This window comes from Scomber scombrus, chromosome 15 (genome assembly GCF_963691925.1).
Source record: "Scomber scombrus chromosome 15, fScoSco1.1, whole genome shotgun sequence".
Lineage (NCBI taxonomy): Eukaryota > Metazoa > Chordata > Actinopteri > Scombriformes > Scombridae > Scomber > Scomber scombrus.
Genome location: NC_084984.1, coordinates 292,813 through 309,934, shown reverse-complemented (window position 1 = coordinate 309,934; position 17,122 = coordinate 292,813). Strand labels below are relative to the sequence as shown.

Genomic DNA, 17,122 nt, shown 5'->3' with positions numbered 1-17,122 from the left:
GTAGTCCTCGAAGTGTATCGTATAACAGTGACCATCCAACACTGATTGCACTGCAAGGACAACAACATGGTGGTGTTGGCTTGTACAGTGCAGACAATTTGGCCTCTAATATTATCGAAATGCCACCATTCAATTTAGAATGTATTGTTCATAATTGGCTAGAATATAATCTATTAGTAGCAGTTATTTATCGGCCGCCGTCATATCCCATGTCTCTGTTTAAAGAACATTTAGGTAAATTACTTGATTGGCTACATCCTAAAAGTAACAATATTGTAGTCATGGGAGATTTTAATGACGATCTCTTGAAATCATCAAGTGTCTGCAAATTTCTAGCAGACAAAGGGTTTGGCCAGTTAGTAACGCAGGCGACAACAGAGCAAGGGACCTTGATAGATCATGTTTATGTTAAAACATCTGATTATGAAGTTGAGTGTGAGGTTGTGCCTGCGTATTTTAGTGATCATGAAGCAATTGTTTGCTGTTTTAAACGTAAAAATGTGTATATGGGTTGTGGTGTTTAGGTAATTGTTTCTGGTATGAGGTAGAACGGATTGCGCGTTAGTTGATTATGTGTATGCAGGAATATTTTTACAATCATGAGGCAGTTGTTGATTCTAAATATGTAGTGTGTTTGAAGTAGACATTGGTGAGTAATCATGTTGTGCAAATTGTTGTATCGGACTAATAGGCGGTTGTGTTTTATAGTCATATACTTACGTTATTTTTAAATGGCTTTGTGGATGTAAGGTATATGGTTAGCTGTATGTGCAAATTAAATGGCTTTGTCTTATTATAGTTGTAGATATTAGTCTTGTGGTCAGCTGTATGTTCTGTAATGCTTTAATGCATACAACATGGGTCTAAAAGTGATGGGGTTTTTTTTATGAATAATTGAAATCATGAATTGTATTTTTTTTTTAAATGTAATCAAGAAAACATGTATTGTATAATATGAAATGACAATTTTCTTACCCATGGTGTGCATTAGAGGATGTTTGCATGGCTTTATCTATGTTGTATGTGATGTTGTGTTTTGTTATGTTATGTATGTTGTAATTTTAAAAATAGGATTTCTTTTTCCTACATTACAACAGCATTGCATTGATAAATATTTGGCCCATTGAACCACTTATTCAAAACTGCACTAGTTGCATAGTTTTCCACATTTGGTGAACAAATAAATTTTAGTTGTCATTTTGACATATAATAAAATGCTGTTGCTAATGTAGGTTTTGCTTTACCTACCTACCTACTATGTTTAGCCAAAAAGCAAAAGGCACTGGTAATGGCTACTCCTGGTTTATACTGGGATGGGGTTCAATTCCCTGCGGTGCCCTGCTGATTGGTTTCGTATTTACATGAAAGGTCATATTGTTTTCATTCAATTCGTTGTCTCCAACAACTGTCATTAACTTCCATAACACTGAAAAACCTTGTCAAAACTCTCTCCTGTAGTTGTGCTTTCTCCTCTGTCTCTTCTCTTGTCCTGTCAATTTCTGCAGAAGGAGTGGAGAGGGGTGAGACCAGCTGTCATCGATAATGATTAGTTCTGTACTTTTCTTTTCTGAAGACCTGCTTCTCTGTGTTTGCAGTTTGCCTCCGCCTGACTCCAGCCTGGTTGGTCCAGCCCCAGTTTCAGCCCTGAGCTCAGGCTTCTGGCCCAGCCCTCGTCCCAGTCTCCCAGTTACCTTCCTGCAATAAAACTATTTTAAAACCAGTTACTACCTTGTGTGTCAGTTTTTTTGCACTAGGGTTAACACACCCAGCCCCTTAACATCCAGTCTTCACAACATGGCATTGTCAAAGTCAAGTTGTTCATTGGGCTAGGCACAGGCCATACAATTACAGCATATTTACATTCATGTTGCCAATAAGTGGTGCCATGACAATTTGGTGCAGATTGGAACATGTCTGTTAAAGTTACAGCAATGTCCTGCTTCGTGGTCATCAAAGAACACTTCTTGTGTCCAGTAGGTGGCGCTACGAGTAAGAGACAATATTGAAGCATGAATGTGTTCAGGATGGGACTCTCATCAACCATGATACATTTGGTGCAGTTTGGAACATGTCTGTTTAAAGTAACAACTTCCTTCCAAAAAAAAAGTTTTCTGCATCGCCACAGCAACAGTGTTTGATGCAGACTTTAATGGTGGAAAACACCAAAATGGCACGAAATTGGCAAGTTTGATTCAAAATGGCCGACTTCCTGTTGGAGTGAGGGTATGGGTCCAAGAGACCTTTTAGTGCGTCTTTACACAATACATATGTGTGCCGAATTTCGTTTGTCTATGTCAATCTGAGTCGAGGGGCTCCATATTTTTAATTTTCTAGGGGGCGCTATTGAGCCATTTTGCCTAGTGAGGATATGGGTCCAAGAGACTTTTTTGTGCGTTTTTAGATGATACATATATGTGCCACATTTCGTTTGTCTACGTCAATCTGGAGGGAGGGGCTCAATTTTCTTAATCTTCTACGGGGTGCAGTACCCCCATTTGGCCAGCAGTTCCTGTTAAATGGCAAAACGGCAAAATTCCTAACATCGCCACGAAGCAACCAAATCCCTAATCAGAAAGTTTTTGATAACTTTTCATCTCCAATGTCTCAAGATGCTTCTGAGTGAATTTGAAGTTGGTCAGATTAAATCTCTAGGAGGAGTTCGTTCAAATACGAGGCGTGGAAATCGCCAAAATTACACATATTTTTCAAAATGGCCAACTTCCTGTTAGAGTGAGGGTATGGGTCCAAGAGCCTTTTTTGTGCGTTTTTAGATGATACATATATGTGCCACATTTCGTTTGTCTACGTCAATCTGAGTTGAGGGGCTCAATTTTCTTAATCTTCTACGGGGTGCAGTACCCCCATTTGGCCAGCAGTTCCTGTTAAATGGCAAAACGGCAAAATTCCTCACATCGCCACGAAGCAACCAAATCCCTAATCAGAAAGCTTTTGATAACTTTTCATCTCCAATGTCTCAAGATGCTTCTGAGTGAATTTGAAGTCGGTCAGATTAAATCTCTAGGAGGAGTTCGTTCAAATACGAGGCGTGGAAATCGCCAAAATCGCACATATTTTTCAAAATGGCCGACTTCCTGTTAGAGTGAGGGTATGGGTCCAAGAGACTTTTTTGTGCATTTTTAGATGATACATATATGTGCCACATTTCGTTTGTCTACGTCAATCTGGAGGGAGGGGCTCAATTTTCTTAATCTTCTACGGGGTGCAGTACCCCCATTTGGCCAGCAGTTCCTGTTAAATGGCAAAACGGCAAAATTCCTCACATCGCCACGAAGCAACCAAATCCCTAATCAGAAAGCTTTTGATAACTTTTCATCTCCAATGTCTCAAGATGTTTCTGAGTGAATTTGAAGTCGGTCAGATTAAATCTCTAGGAGGAGTTCGTTCAAATACGATGCGTGGAAAACGCCAAAATCGCACATATTTTTCAAAATGGCCGACTTCCTGTTAGAGTGAGGGTATGGGTCCAAGAGACTTTTTTGTGCGTCTTTAGATGATACATATGTGTACCGAATTTCGTTTATCTATGTCAATCTGAGTTGAGGGGCTCAATTTTTTTGGGATTTTCTAGGGTGCGCTATTGTATCCAGTAGGTGGCGCTATGGAGCTAACACAGTATTGATGCATAGATGTGTTCAGAGCGGTACCCTCTACATGCGTGATTAATTTGGTGTAGATTGGACGATGTATGTAGGAGTTATAAGGACTTCCTGCTTTTTGGCGAAGGATCAAATGGCGAAGGAAATTGTCCGCACCGCCACGCCCAAACCGAATCCCTAATCGGAAAGTTTTTGATAACTTTTCATCTCCAATGTCTCAAGATGTTTCTGAGTGAATTTGAAGTCGGTCGGATAAAATCCCTAGGACAAGTTCGTAAAAGTACGGGGCTTGGAAATCGCCGAAATGGCACGAGTATCCAGTAGGTGGCGCTATGGAGCTAACACAGTATTGATGTATAGACGTGTTCAGGGCGATACCTTCTACATGCGTGATTAATTTGGTGTAGATTGGACGATGTATGTAGGAGTTATAAGGGCTTCCTGCTTTTTGGCGAAGGATCAAATGGCGAAGGAAATTGTCGGCACCGCCACGCCCAAACCGAATCCCTAATCAAAAAGTTTTTGATAACTTTTCATTTCCAATGTCTCAAGATGTTTCTGAGTGAATTTGAAGTCGGTCGGATAAAATCCCTAGGACAAGTTCGTTAAAGTACGAGGCGTGGAAAACGCCAAAATCGCACATATTTTTCAAAATGGCCGACTTCCTGTTGGAGTGACGTCATGGGCCCCATAGACTTTTTTGTGCGTCTGGACATGATACATATATATACCAAATTTCGTTTGTCTACGTCAATATGTCACATTTTTATATTCGTTAGGGGGCGCTATTGAGTCATTTTGCGACGGACATTTTGGCGAACCATAGAATATCAAATTTTTCGCCGGGTCTGATGTGCGCGCAAATTTTTGTGAGTTTTGGGGCACGTTTAGGCTGTCAAAAAGGCGTTTGTTTAGTCGGACGAATAATAATAATCACTACGATTACAATAGGGCCTGCGCACTGTAGTGCTTGGGCCCTAATTAAAGCTGCGAGCAGCGATGACCGGGCCCAAGCTCCCTCGCCACGCCACTAATGAGCGAGACTTGGCGCGACGCATCTTCCAGGGCAAATGGAAACAAACAGCGCCAATATCGCAAATTCGATTCAACATGGCGGACTTCCTGTTGGAGTGAGGGTATGGGTCCAAGAGACTATTTTGTGCGTCTTTAGACGATACATATGTGTGCCGAATTTCGTTTGTCTACGTCACTCTGGAGGGAAGGGCTCAATTTCCTTAATCTTCTACGGGGTGCAGTACCCCCATTTGGCCAGCGGTTCCTGTTAAATGACGAAACGGCAAAATTCCTCACATCGCCACGAAGCAACCAAACCAGTAATCAAAAAGATTTTGATAACTTTTCATCTCCAATGTCTGAAGATGTTTCTGAGTGAATTTGATGTCGGTCAGATTAAATCTCTAGGAGGAGTTCGTTCAAATACGAGGCGTGGAAATCGCCCAAATCGAACATATTTTTCAAAATGGCTGACTTCCTGTTGGGGTGAGGCTATGGGTCCAAGAGACTTTTTTGTGCGTCTTTACATGATACATATGTGTACCGAATTTCGTTTATCTATGTCAATCTGAGTTGAGGGGCTCAATTTTTTTGGGATTTTCTAGGGTGCGCTATTGTATCCAGTAGGTGGCGCTATGGAGCTAACACAGTATTGATACATATACGTGTTCAGGGCGGGACCTTCTACATGCGTGATTAATTTGGTGTAGATCGGACAATGTCTGTAGGAGTTATAAGGACTTCCTGCTTTTTGGCGAAGGATCAAATGGCGAAGGAAATTGTCGGCGCCGCCACGCCCAAACCGAATCCCTAATCAGAAAGGTTTTGATAACTTTTCATCTCCAATGTCTCAAGATGTTTCTGAGTGAATTTGAAGTCGGTCGGATAAAATCCCTAGGACAAGTTCGTTAAAGTACGGGGCGTGGAAATCGCCAAAATCGCACATATTTTTCAAAATGGCCGACTTCCTGTTGGAGTGACGTCATGGGCGCCCCATACTTTTTTGTGCGTCTGGACATGATACATATATATACCAAATTTCGTTGAAGTACATAAATCTTTCACATTTTTATATTCGTTAGGGGGCGCTATTGAGCCATTTTCCTAGTGGGGATATGGGTCCAAGAGACTTTTTAGTGCGTCTTTACACGATACATATGTGTACCGAATTTCGTTTGTCTATGTCAATCTGTGTCGAGGGGCTCGATTTTTTAGATTTTCTAGGGGGCGCTATTGAGCCATTTTGCCTAGTGAGGATATGGGTCCAAGAGACTTTTTGGTGCGTCTTTACACGATACATATGTGTACCGAATTTCGTTTGTCTACGTCACTCTGGAGGGACGGGCTCAATTTCCTTAATCTTCTACGGGGTGCAGTACCCCCATTTGGCCAGCAGTTACTGTTAAATGGCGAAAAGGCAAAATTCCTCACATCGCCACGAAGCAACCGAATCCCTAATCAGAAAGCTTTTGATAACTTTTCATCTCCAATGTCTCAAGATGTTTCTGAGTGAATTTGAAGTCGGTCAGATTAAATCTCTAGGAGGAGTTCGTTCAAATACGATGCGTGGAAAACACCAAAATGGCACGAAATTAGCACGTTTGATTCAAAATGGCCGACTTCCTGTTGGAGTTAGGGTATGGGTCCAAGAGACATTTTAGTCCGTCTTTACACGATACATATGTGTACCGAATTTCGTTTGTCTATGTCAATCTGTGTCGAGGGGCTCGATTTTTTAATTTTCTAGGGGGCGCTATTGAGCCATTTTTCCTAGTGAGGATATGGGTCCAAGAGACTTTTTAGTGCGTCTTTACACGATACATATGTGTACCGAATTTTATTTCTCTATGTCAATCTGAGTCGAGGGGCTCGCTTTTTTAAATTTTCTAGGGGGCGCTAGAGAGCCATTTTGCGTCGCCCATTTCGGCGATCCTTAAAATATCAAATTTTTCGCCGGGTCGGACATGATTGCAAATTTTTGTGAGTTTTGGGGCACGTTTAGGCTGTCAAAAAGGCGTTCGTTAAGGCAGACGAATAATAATAATAAGAATCTCTACAGATACAATAGGGCCTTCGCACTGTAGTGCTTGGGCCCTAATAATCACTACGATTACAATAGGGCCTTCGCACTGGAGTGCTTGGGCCCTAATTAAAGCTGCGAGCAGCGATGACCGGGCCCAAGCTCCCTCGCCACGCCACTAATGAGCGAGACTTGGCGCGACGCATCTTCCAGGGCAAATGGAAACAAACAGCGCCAAAATCGCAAATTCGATTCAAAATGGCCGACTTCCTGTTAGAGTGAGGGTATGGGTCCAAGAGACTATTTTGTGCGTCTTTAGACGATACATATGTGTGCCGAATTTCGTTTGTCTACGTCAATCTGGAGGGAGGGGATCAATTTTTTTAATATTCTAGGGGGCGCTATTGAGCCATTTTGCCTAGTGGGGATATGGGTCCAAGAGACTTTTTAGTGCGTCTTAACACGATACATATGTGTACCGAATTTCGTTTGTCTACGTCAATCTGAGTCGAGGGGCTCGATTTTTCAAATATTCTAGGGGGCGCTATTGAGCCATTTTGCCTAGTGGGGATATGGGTCCAAGAGACTTTTTTGTGCGTCTTTAGACGATACATATGTGTGCCAAATTTCATTTGTCTACGTCAATCTGGAAGGAGGGGCTCAATTTCCTTAATCTTCTACGGGGTGCAGTACCCCCATTTGGCCAGCAGTTCCGAAAAGGCAAAATTCCTCACATCGCCACGCCCAAACCGAATCCCTAATCAGAAAGTTTTTGATAACTTTTCATCTCCAATGTCTCAAGATGATTCTGAGTGAATTTGAAGTCGGTCACATTAAATCTCTAAGAGGATTTCGTTCAAATACGATGCGTGGAAAACACCAAAATGGCACGAAATTGCCAAGTTTGATTCAAAATGGCCGACTTCCTGTTGGAGTGAGGGTATGGGTCCAAGAGACATTTTAGTCCGTCTTTACACGATACATATGTGTACCGATTTTCGTTTGTCTATGTCAATCTGTGTCGAGGGGCTCAATTTTTTAATTTTCTAGGGGGCGCTATTGAGCCATTTTGCCTAGTGGCAATATGGGTCCAAGAGACTTTTTAGTGCGTCTTTACACGATACATATGTGTACCGAATTTCGTTCGTGTACGTCAATCTGAGTCGAGGGGCTCGCTTTTTTTAATTTTCTAGGGGGCGCTAGAGAGCCATTTTGCGTCGCCCATTTTGGCGATCCTTAAAATATCAAATTTTTCGCCGGGTCGGACATGATTGCAAATTTTTGTGAGTTTTGGGGCACGTTTAGGCTGTCAAAAAGGCGTTCATTTTGACAGACGAATAATAATAATAATAATTAAAGCTGCGAGCAGCGATGACCGGGCCCAAGCTCCCTCGCCACGCCACTAATGAGCGAGACTTGGCGCGACGCATCTTCCAGGGCAAATGGAAACAAACAGCGCCAATATCGCAAATTCGATTCAAAATGGCCGACTTCCTGTTGGAGTGAGGGTATGGGTCCAAGAGACTATTTTGTGCGTCTTTAGACGATACATATGTGTGCCGAATTTAGTTTGTCTACGTCACTCTGGAGGGATGGGCTCAATTTCCTTAATCTTCTACAGGATGCAGTACCCCCATTTGGCCAGCGGTTCCTGTTAAATTGCGAAACGGCAAAATTCCTCACATCGCCACGAAGCAACCAAACCAGTAATCAAAAAGATTTTGATAACTTTTCATCTCCAATGTCTGAAGATGTTTCTGAGTGAATTTGAAGTCGGTCAGATTAAATTTCTAGGAGGAGTTCGTTCAAATACGAGGCGTCGAAATCGCCCAAATCGCACATATTTTTCAAAATGGCCGACTTCCTGTTGGAGTGAGGGTATGGGTCCAAGAGACTTTTTTGTGCGTCTTTAGATGATACATATGTGTACCGAATTTCGTTTATCTATGTCAATCTGAGTTGAGGGGCTCAATTTTTTGGGGATTTTCTAGGATGCGTTATTGTATCCAGTAGGTGGCGCTATGGAGCTAACACAGTATTGATACATATTCGTGTTCAGGGCGGGACCTTCTACATGCGTGATTAATTTGGTGTAGATCGGACAATGTCTGTAGGAGTTATAAGGACTTCCTGCTTTTTGGCGAAGGATCAAATGGCGAAGGAAATTGTCGGCGCCGCCACGCCCAAACCGAATCCCTAATCAGAAAGGTTTTGATAACTTTTCATCTCCAATGTCTCAAGATGTTTCTGAGTGAATTTGAAGTCGGTCGGATAAAATCCCTAGGACAAGTTCGTTAAAGTACGGGGCGTGGAAATCGCCAAAATCGCACATATTTTTCAAAATGGCCGACTTCCTGTTGGAGTGACGTCATGGGCGCCCCATACTTTTTTGTTCGTCTGGACATGATACATATATATACCAAATTTCGTTCATGTACGTAAATCTTTCACATTTTTATATTCGTTAGGGGGCGCTATTGAGCCATTTTGCGACGGCCATTTTGGCGAACCATAAAATATCAAACTTTTCGCCGGGTCCGATGTGCGTGCAAATTTTCGTGAGATTTGGGGCACGTTTAGGCTGTCAAAATGGTGTTTGTTTTTTCAGCACAATAAGCAGTACCCCCATTCGGCCAGCAGTTCCTGTTAAATTGCGAAAGGCAAAATTCCTCACATCACCACGAAGCAACCGAATCCCTAATCAGAAAGCTTTTGATAACTTTTCATCTCCAATGTCTCAAGATGTTTCTGAGTGAATTTGAAGTCGGTCGGATAAAATCTCTAGGAGGAGTTCGTTCAAATACGATGCGTGGAAAACACCAAAATGGCACGAAATTGGCAAGTTTGATTCAAAATGGCCGACTTCCTGTTGGAGTTAGGGTATGGGTCCGAGAGACTTTTTAGTGCGTCTTTACATGATACACATGTGTACCGAATTTCGTTTGTCTATGTCAATCTGAGTCGAGGGGCTCCATATTTTGAATATTCTAGGGGGCGCTATTGAGCCATTTTCCAAGTGGGGATATGGGTCCAAGAGACTTTTTAGTGCGGCTTTACACGATACATATGTGTACCGAATTTCGTTCGTGTACGTCAATCTGAGTCGAGGGGCTCGCTTTTTTAAATTTTCTAGGGGGCGCTAGAGAGCCATTTTGCGTCGTTCATTTTGGCGACCCTTAAAATATCAAATTTTTCGCCGGGTCGGACGTGATTGCAAAATTTTGTGACTTTTGGGGCACGTTTAGGCTGTCAAAAAGGCGTTTGATCCGGCAGAACTATAATAATAATAATTTCTACAGATACAATAGGGCCTTCGCACTGGAGTGCTTGGGCCCTAATAATTAAAGCTGCGAGCAGCGATGACCGGGCCCAAGCTCCCTCGCCACGCCACTAATGAGCGAGACTTGCCGCGATGCATCTTCTAAGCCAAATGGCAACAAATATCTCCAAAATCGCACATATTTTTCAAAATGGCCGACTTCCTGTTGGGGTGAGGGTATGGGTCCAAGAGACTTTTTTGTGCGGCTTTACATGATACATATGTGTACCGAATTTCGTTTATCTATGTCAATCTGAGTCGAGGGGCTCCACATTTTAAATTTCCTAGGGGGCGCTATTGAGCAATTTTGCCTAGTGAGGATATGGGTCCAAGAGACTTTTTAGTGCATCTTAACACGATACATATGTGTACCGAATTTCGTTTGTCTACATCAATCTGAGTCGAGGGGCTCGATTTTTTAAATATTCTAGGGGGCGCTATTGAGCCATTTTGCCTAGTGGAGATATGGGTCCAAGAGACTTTTTTGTGCGTCTTTAAACGATACATATGTGTGCCAAATTTCGTTTGTCTACGTCAATCTGGAAGGAGGGGCTCAATTTCCTTAATCTTCTACGGGGTGCAGTACCCCCATTTGGCCAGCAGTTCCGAAAAGGCAAAATTCCTCACATCGCCACGCCCAAACCGAATCCCTAATCAGAAAGTTTTTGATAACTTTTCATCTCCAATGTCTCAAGATGTTTCTGAGTGAATTTGAAGTCTGTCAGATAAAATCCCTAGGACAAGTTCGTTAAAATACGACGCGTGGAAAACACCAAAATGGCACGAAATTGGCACGTTTAATTCAAAATGGCCGACTTCCCGTTGGAGTGAGGGTATGGGTCCAAGAGACATTTTAGTCCGTCTTTACACGATACATATGTGCACCGATTTTCGTTTGTCTATGTCAATCTGTGTCGAGGGGCTCAATTTTTTAATTTTCTAGGGGGCGCTATTGAGCCATTTTGCCTAGTGGCGATATGGGTCCAAGAGACTTTTTCGTGCGACTTTACACGATACATATGTGTACCGAATATGGTTTGTCTACGACAATCTGAGTCGAGGGGCTCAATTTTTTTAATTTTCTAGGGGGCGCTAGTGAGCCATTTTTTCTGGCCCATTTTCGCGATCCTTAAAATATCAAATTTTTCGCTGGGTCGGACGTGATTGCAAAATTTTGTGACTTTTGGGGCACGTTTAGGCTGTCAAAAAGGCGTTTGATTTGACAGAACTATAATAATAATAATAAACACTACGATTACAATAGGGCCTTCGCACTGTAGTGCTTGGGCCCTAATAATAATAATAATCACTACGATTACAATAGGGCCTTCGCACTGGAGTGCTTGGGCCCTAATAATAATAATAAGTAATGACTGATCAGTTATTGATGAGTGTGCATGTGACTCCACCTCCTCGTGCGCGCTCCACGTGCACTGCGGCGGCGGCTCAGGGGCGGAGCTACAGTCAAAGCCCTTCCTGTGGAGGAGGAGAGCCACTTCCTGTCCTGGACTGTCTGCTTCCTGTTTAACACAAACAAACATAAAATAAAATGTTAAAACAACTTTTAATTTAATTTAATTTAACACATAAAACAAACATCAGAAAACAGCAGCTGTGATGTTTGAATGACCTTTGACACATTGATTATCAGATCAGCTGATCAGGTCTCTGATGTCATGTGATGTCATGTGATGTAGAGTGATATCATTTGATGTCATGTGATGTAGAGTGATGTCATGTGATGTAGAGTGATGTCATGTGATGTAGAGTGATGTCATGTGATGTCATGTGATGTCGTGTGATGTCATGTGATGTCATGTGATGTCATGTGATGTCATGTGATGTAGAGTGATGTCATGTGATGCGTACCTTGGGGTCCTCCAGCGTCCTCAGGTTCAGCAGGTGGACGTCACACGGCAGCGAGGAGCGGAGCGGCCTGAAGGGGCGGAGCTTGGGCAGCTGGCTGTTGCCAGGGGCAACCATGGTGATTGGCGGGTGGCTCAGGGAGAGCAAGCTCAGGTGGGCGAGCAGGGACAGGTGTTCAACTGAGGCTCCGCCCACTTCCTGTTAGAAAACCCCCACAAAAACATTAAAAACAGCCGAACCTTATTCACAGTAATATAATACATGTATTAATGTTATAATATAATCCTCTGCCCCCCCCTCACCTGGCCCCCCCTCCGCTCCTCCAGCAGCAGGTGGTACAGAGAGGCGGTGAGCTTGTTGTCGGTGACGCCTTGGCCGAGGCCGCGGTTATCGTCCTGCTGCAGCCGGCGGTCCAGCACCACCTCCAGCTGCCCTGCAGGGTCGCAGCATCACGCCTCAGTTATCAATATCACAAACTGATAGAGGATCAATAAGTGCAGGTCAGGTATGGGGGAGGACTCACCTGGCTGCAGCGCCGCCACCCCCTGACTCTGAGCCGACAGCAGCGACAGACGCGACGCTGCGTCCTGCAAGAACGCCGCCGAGCTCATCGGGTAAAAGTTAGCCTGCAGGGGAAGCTTCTCCAGAGTCCTCCGCTGCTGCATCTGGATCAATAACCATCAATAACCATCAATAACATCAATAACATCAATAACCATCAATAACATCAATAACATCAATAACATCAATAACCATCAATAACATCAATAACCATCAATAACCATCAATAACATCAATAACCATCAATAACCATCAATAACATCAATAACCATCAATAACATCAATAACCATCAATAACCATCAATAACCATCAATAACATCAATAACCATCAATAACCATCAATAACCATCAATAACATCAATAACCATCAATAACCATCAATAACATCAATAACATCAATAACATCAATAACATCAATAACCAATAATCAGGTTAATCAATGAACACTGACTGCCAGCTGACAGAGCAGCAGCGATGTGATTGGTCAGTAACCTGAAAGCTGTTGAGGTCGGTATAGAAACGGTTGCCGTTGGCGACGTCGCTGACGAGCCGCATCACCAGCTCGCGGTTGACCTCTGACCTGATGTCCACCATGTTGGAAATCTCCACGGACCTCCCAGCATGCCCTGGGGCAGAATAATCAATACTTGATTAAAAACCTGATATCTGATCAATGATTGATTATTGATTATGAATAATTATTGATCATGTGATCAGTTACCGTCCAGGTGGAACAGTCTGAGCGTGTGCGTGAAGTGCCGGAAACAGGAAGTGATGTCAGAGAAGATGGTTCCCCTGGAAACCCGGATGAGGGGGGGCTCAGCGGGGGAGTAGGGCTGCGGGGGGGAAAGGGGGGGGGGGGGGTTAGGGTCTGGTCCTGGACCTGGTTCTGGGGTGGTCCTGGTCTGGGTGGAACGGTTCGGTTGATGTTCTTCTTTTCTAGGTTTTTTTAAATTTCATTTCTCATATTTTTAGACTGGATGAACCGTTCCACCTCTAGTCTGGGTCTGGGTCTGGGTCTGGGTCTAGTCCTGGTCTTACCTGGGCCGGCTCCCCCGGCAGGAACAGGTACGCTCCGCTCTTGTCCCGGTTCGCTCCGGTTCTGGTTCCGTACCACAAGAACTGGACCTGGATCTGCCGAACCAGACCGGACGACAGCTGCAGCTTCTGTAGCGAGACAGAACTAGTTAGTAGTTTAACTAGGACTAGTTAGTCCTGGTTAGTATTGATTAATACTAACCAGGACTAACTAGTCCTACTAATTGATGATATTATTGATTAAGTGAACAGCTCTGATTGGCTGACCTGCAGCAGGCCGGTCTTTGCGGAGCTCCATATTTGGACGTGCTTGTTGCTAAGCGACAGGGGGGCGTCGGCCTCGGCTTCGGTGGGGCGGGACACCTGGAAGTGCTCGGCGTGCACGCTCGCCGGCTCACCGTGCACGAAGGTGTAGTGAGCACGGTGGGCGGAGCCAGCTGGAGCTTTGGTCACATGATACACGACGAGCGCCAGAGGAGGAAGTTCAGCGACGAATGAGAGCTGCAAAAAAAACACATACTGAGCTCTGATTGGACGGCCACTGTGAAGGGGAGGAGCTAAACTACTACATCATAATTATAATAATAATAATGATAATAATAAGTGCTCCTCCCTCATTACACTAGTTACCCTGGTTACCCTGGTTACCCTGGTTACCCTGGTTATACTGGTTATACTGGTTCCAGGGTGTCGTGCTCTCAGAGTAAAGCACTGAACAGGATCTACATTCAAGGTCTGTTCTCCTCTGACTGCCACTGGGACCCGGTGCCACTGGGACCCAGTACCGGTGCCATTGGGACCCAGTACCGGTGCCATTGGGACCCAGTACCGGTGCTACTGGGACCCGGTACCGTTGTCCTTCTGTCTGTCTCTCTGGGACCAGTTAGGAGACTTGTTCTGGTGAGATAAATAACGGATCTATTTTGCACCTGGAAAGCTTCCGTAGACGCTCTGCTTGGCTCCGCCCACACCGCAGAGATCTGCGCAGCCATTGGCCGACCCGTCTCCGCATCTACCACTTGAGCGTCCGGCGTATCCACGACGACGGTGATGACGGACTCACGAAGCTGCTCAGTCGGGTTGAAGAGGATCAACGACCTGCGACGAGAAATCAGCTGCGTTACTGCACATGCTCAGTGGCGTCCGGCTCACACAGAACTACAACTACCATCATCACTTATATTAGTCTGTTTCAAAATAAAAGAACAAACATTTTCTTTATTTTGAAGGGTGTGTTGTTTTATTTTGAAGGGTGAAGCATCTTCCTCACCTGGGCTCGTTGCTGAGCGTCAGCGGCGATTTCTGAGGCAGAGCGTCCTGCGCCGCCATGACATCATCCTGGGATCAATACCACAGATTATCACTGATTATCACTTATTGATTATCACTTACTGATTATCACTTACTGATTATCACTTATTGATTATCACTTATTGATCATCGCTTATTGATTATCTACATGTTTGTTATATAATGAATGATCATAAATATTGATAATTCACCGTTTGCAGGAAGGGTTTTGATTGGTCGTGGTGGTACTGGCTCTTGTCCAATAGGAGCAGCCAGTGGGCGGAGCTCTGCAGCACCTGTCGCAGGTTCAGGATGGAATGAAACAACCTACAAAATAAAACCATTTATTTTCTTAATGAAACATTTTCACAATAAAATGATTGTGCTTCATTTATTTTTTTACACTTTTAAATATTTTATTAAGAAAATTTCTGCTTTTATCAAAATGTAAAAAAACCAAAACTTTATAAACATCAAACATGACGGACGACGTACACTGTAAAAAACATCGATATTAAATGGAAGTGATGGGAAGTCGATGCTACATGCTAATGCTAAATGAATGGGAGTGATGGGAAGCTAATGCTAAATGCTGACACTAAGCGAGGCGGTACCTGTTTCTGTTGTCGGGGGCGACGGCGTCCTTCAACAGAGAGCATGAAGAATAAATGAGACAGAAAACATGCTAACGCTAAAGACGCAAAATGCTAACTGCTTGTTATCTGCTAACCAAACAAGGGATTAATAAAACTATTTAAAAATATAAACGAACAAAACAAAAACATGTTTAATAATGAACCATGCTAACATGCTAACACCTGGAAGCTTTTACCTGTTAGCCTCTTCTGAGCTAACATGCTAACATGCTAATAACATTTGTTTTCTCAACAAATTGAGACGAAACAAAATATAAAATAAAAAAAATAAATGTATAAAAACGATCTAATTTAACAGTCATGCCAACATGCTAATACATGTTAGTTTTTAACAGCTAAAATGGTAACATAGTAACAGTTGCTTCTATTCCTTTTCCTATGCTAACAAGATGCTAACACGCGAACAGCAAGTTCTAACCCTTAATTTGATTCTTCCGCTAACTTTCATGAGCTTGTGTAGCTAACAGTGATTTATGCTAGAATTTATCAGCTAATCATGCTAACATACTAATGCTAACAGTGTGTAATGATTTTTCCAATTCTAACCTGCTACATGCTAGCACCACAGAACATTTTGTGTTGTTAGCGTAGTCTGACAGGCTAATACCAAACCTTCACATGCTAACGCTAACAGTGTTCAGACAGATTTTAAAGGTTTTCAACTTTTAAAATAGCTAACATGCTAACATGCTAGCGTGCTAGCAGGTCACCTGGTTCCGTAGTCGACCACCACTGAGTCGCGGGCCGTGCCGGTGACGGCGTCGTGGTGCTGGAACAGCGCCAGGTTCCGTCTCCCCGCCGTCAGCCGACCGAAGTGTTCACGCGCCGGGAACTCAGCCACCGGGCGACCATCGCCATGGAAACGACGCATCTCCGCCAGTGTGAGGCTGAAGAGGATTTCTGTCGCTCTGTCGGAAAAAAAAAAAAATGTATTCAAAAATTACAAACTGATTAAAATAAACTAATTAATAAAAATATAAATTAAAATAAAATATATATAAAAAAACTAATAATCAGTAATCAGCAGCAGTATTGATGACCTGAGCGTGGACTCCAGCGTGCGGTCGAGTCTCTTGTAGAACGGTCTGGACGTGAAGTATCCGCTCCAGTAGTGATCGTCTCGGTCGGCGTACGTGAAGAAGTCGCCACGCAGCGTCGGCAGTTTGGTTCCCGCCGAGCCGAGCCGCCGCGACAAAGCCTCGAAATAATCCGACAGGGTCCCGAAACGAGCCTTGAGCCAAGGATCAATAACCAAACGGATCAATAACCAAACGGATCAATAACCAAGCGGATCAATAACCAGTCACCCCCCCCAGGTGTTGCCCCCCCCCGTACCTGGACCTTCAGCTCCGGGTGTTCCTGGAAGTAATCGAACAGTTTCTGGTAGTTCTGGAACTGAGCGTCCCATTCGCCGGCCTCAACGAATCGGAAGTCGTCGCCGAGGGGAACGAGGAGCACGTTGGAGCGGAAGAGGCGGGACTTCTGCCGGTACTGGTCCAATAGGAGGAGAGCTCTGAGGGGGCGGGACGAAGAGACAGACAGTGAGGTCAAAGGCCAATCAGTGATTAAAGATTATTTAGCCCCGCCCCCTCGTTACCGCTCCTTGACGTTCTGCTCTGTGATTGGCTGCGGCGGGATCCTCCAGGGGCAGAAGACCCGCCCCCCCGGCAGACGCATGAAGTCGAACTGACAACAGACCGCCGGGTTCGGACCGCACGTGTGCGGAACGTCGTAACTGTA

The 17,122-nt window shown here is 44.0% G+C and overlaps 1 protein-coding gene across 1 annotated transcript in view; it reads right to left on the bottom strand.

Moving 5' to 3' along the window:
• man2a1 (mannosidase, alpha, class 2A, member 1) overlaps positions 1-17,122 on the bottom strand; it is a 90,326-nt gene that overhangs the window by 66,019 nt on the left and 7,185 nt on the right. The window contains exons 9-23 of the mRNA XM_062434306.1: positions 16,980-17,122; positions 16,718-16,895; positions 16,423-16,613; positions 16,093-16,290; positions 14,939-15,053; positions 14,707-14,774; positions 14,366-14,534; positions 13,704-13,937; positions 13,440-13,565; positions 13,120-13,234; positions 12,891-13,024; positions 12,360-12,501; positions 12,139-12,269; positions 11,840-12,034; positions 11,380-11,490 (exon numbers count right to left, since the gene is read on the bottom strand). The exon at positions 16,980-17,122 is cut by the window's right edge and continues 44 nt beyond it. Of these exons, the coding sequence (XP_062290290.1) occupies positions 11,380-11,490; positions 11,840-12,034; positions 12,139-12,269; positions 12,360-12,501; positions 12,891-13,024; positions 13,120-13,234; positions 13,440-13,565; positions 13,704-13,937; positions 14,366-14,534; positions 14,707-14,774; positions 14,939-15,053; positions 16,093-16,290; positions 16,423-16,613; positions 16,718-16,895; positions 16,980-17,122 (2,250 nt within the window). The remainder of the gene's footprint in view (positions 1-11,379; positions 11,491-11,839; positions 12,035-12,138; positions 12,270-12,359; positions 12,502-12,890; positions 13,025-13,119; positions 13,235-13,439; positions 13,566-13,703; positions 13,938-14,365; positions 14,535-14,706; positions 14,775-14,938; positions 15,054-16,092; positions 16,291-16,422; positions 16,614-16,717; positions 16,896-16,979) is intronic.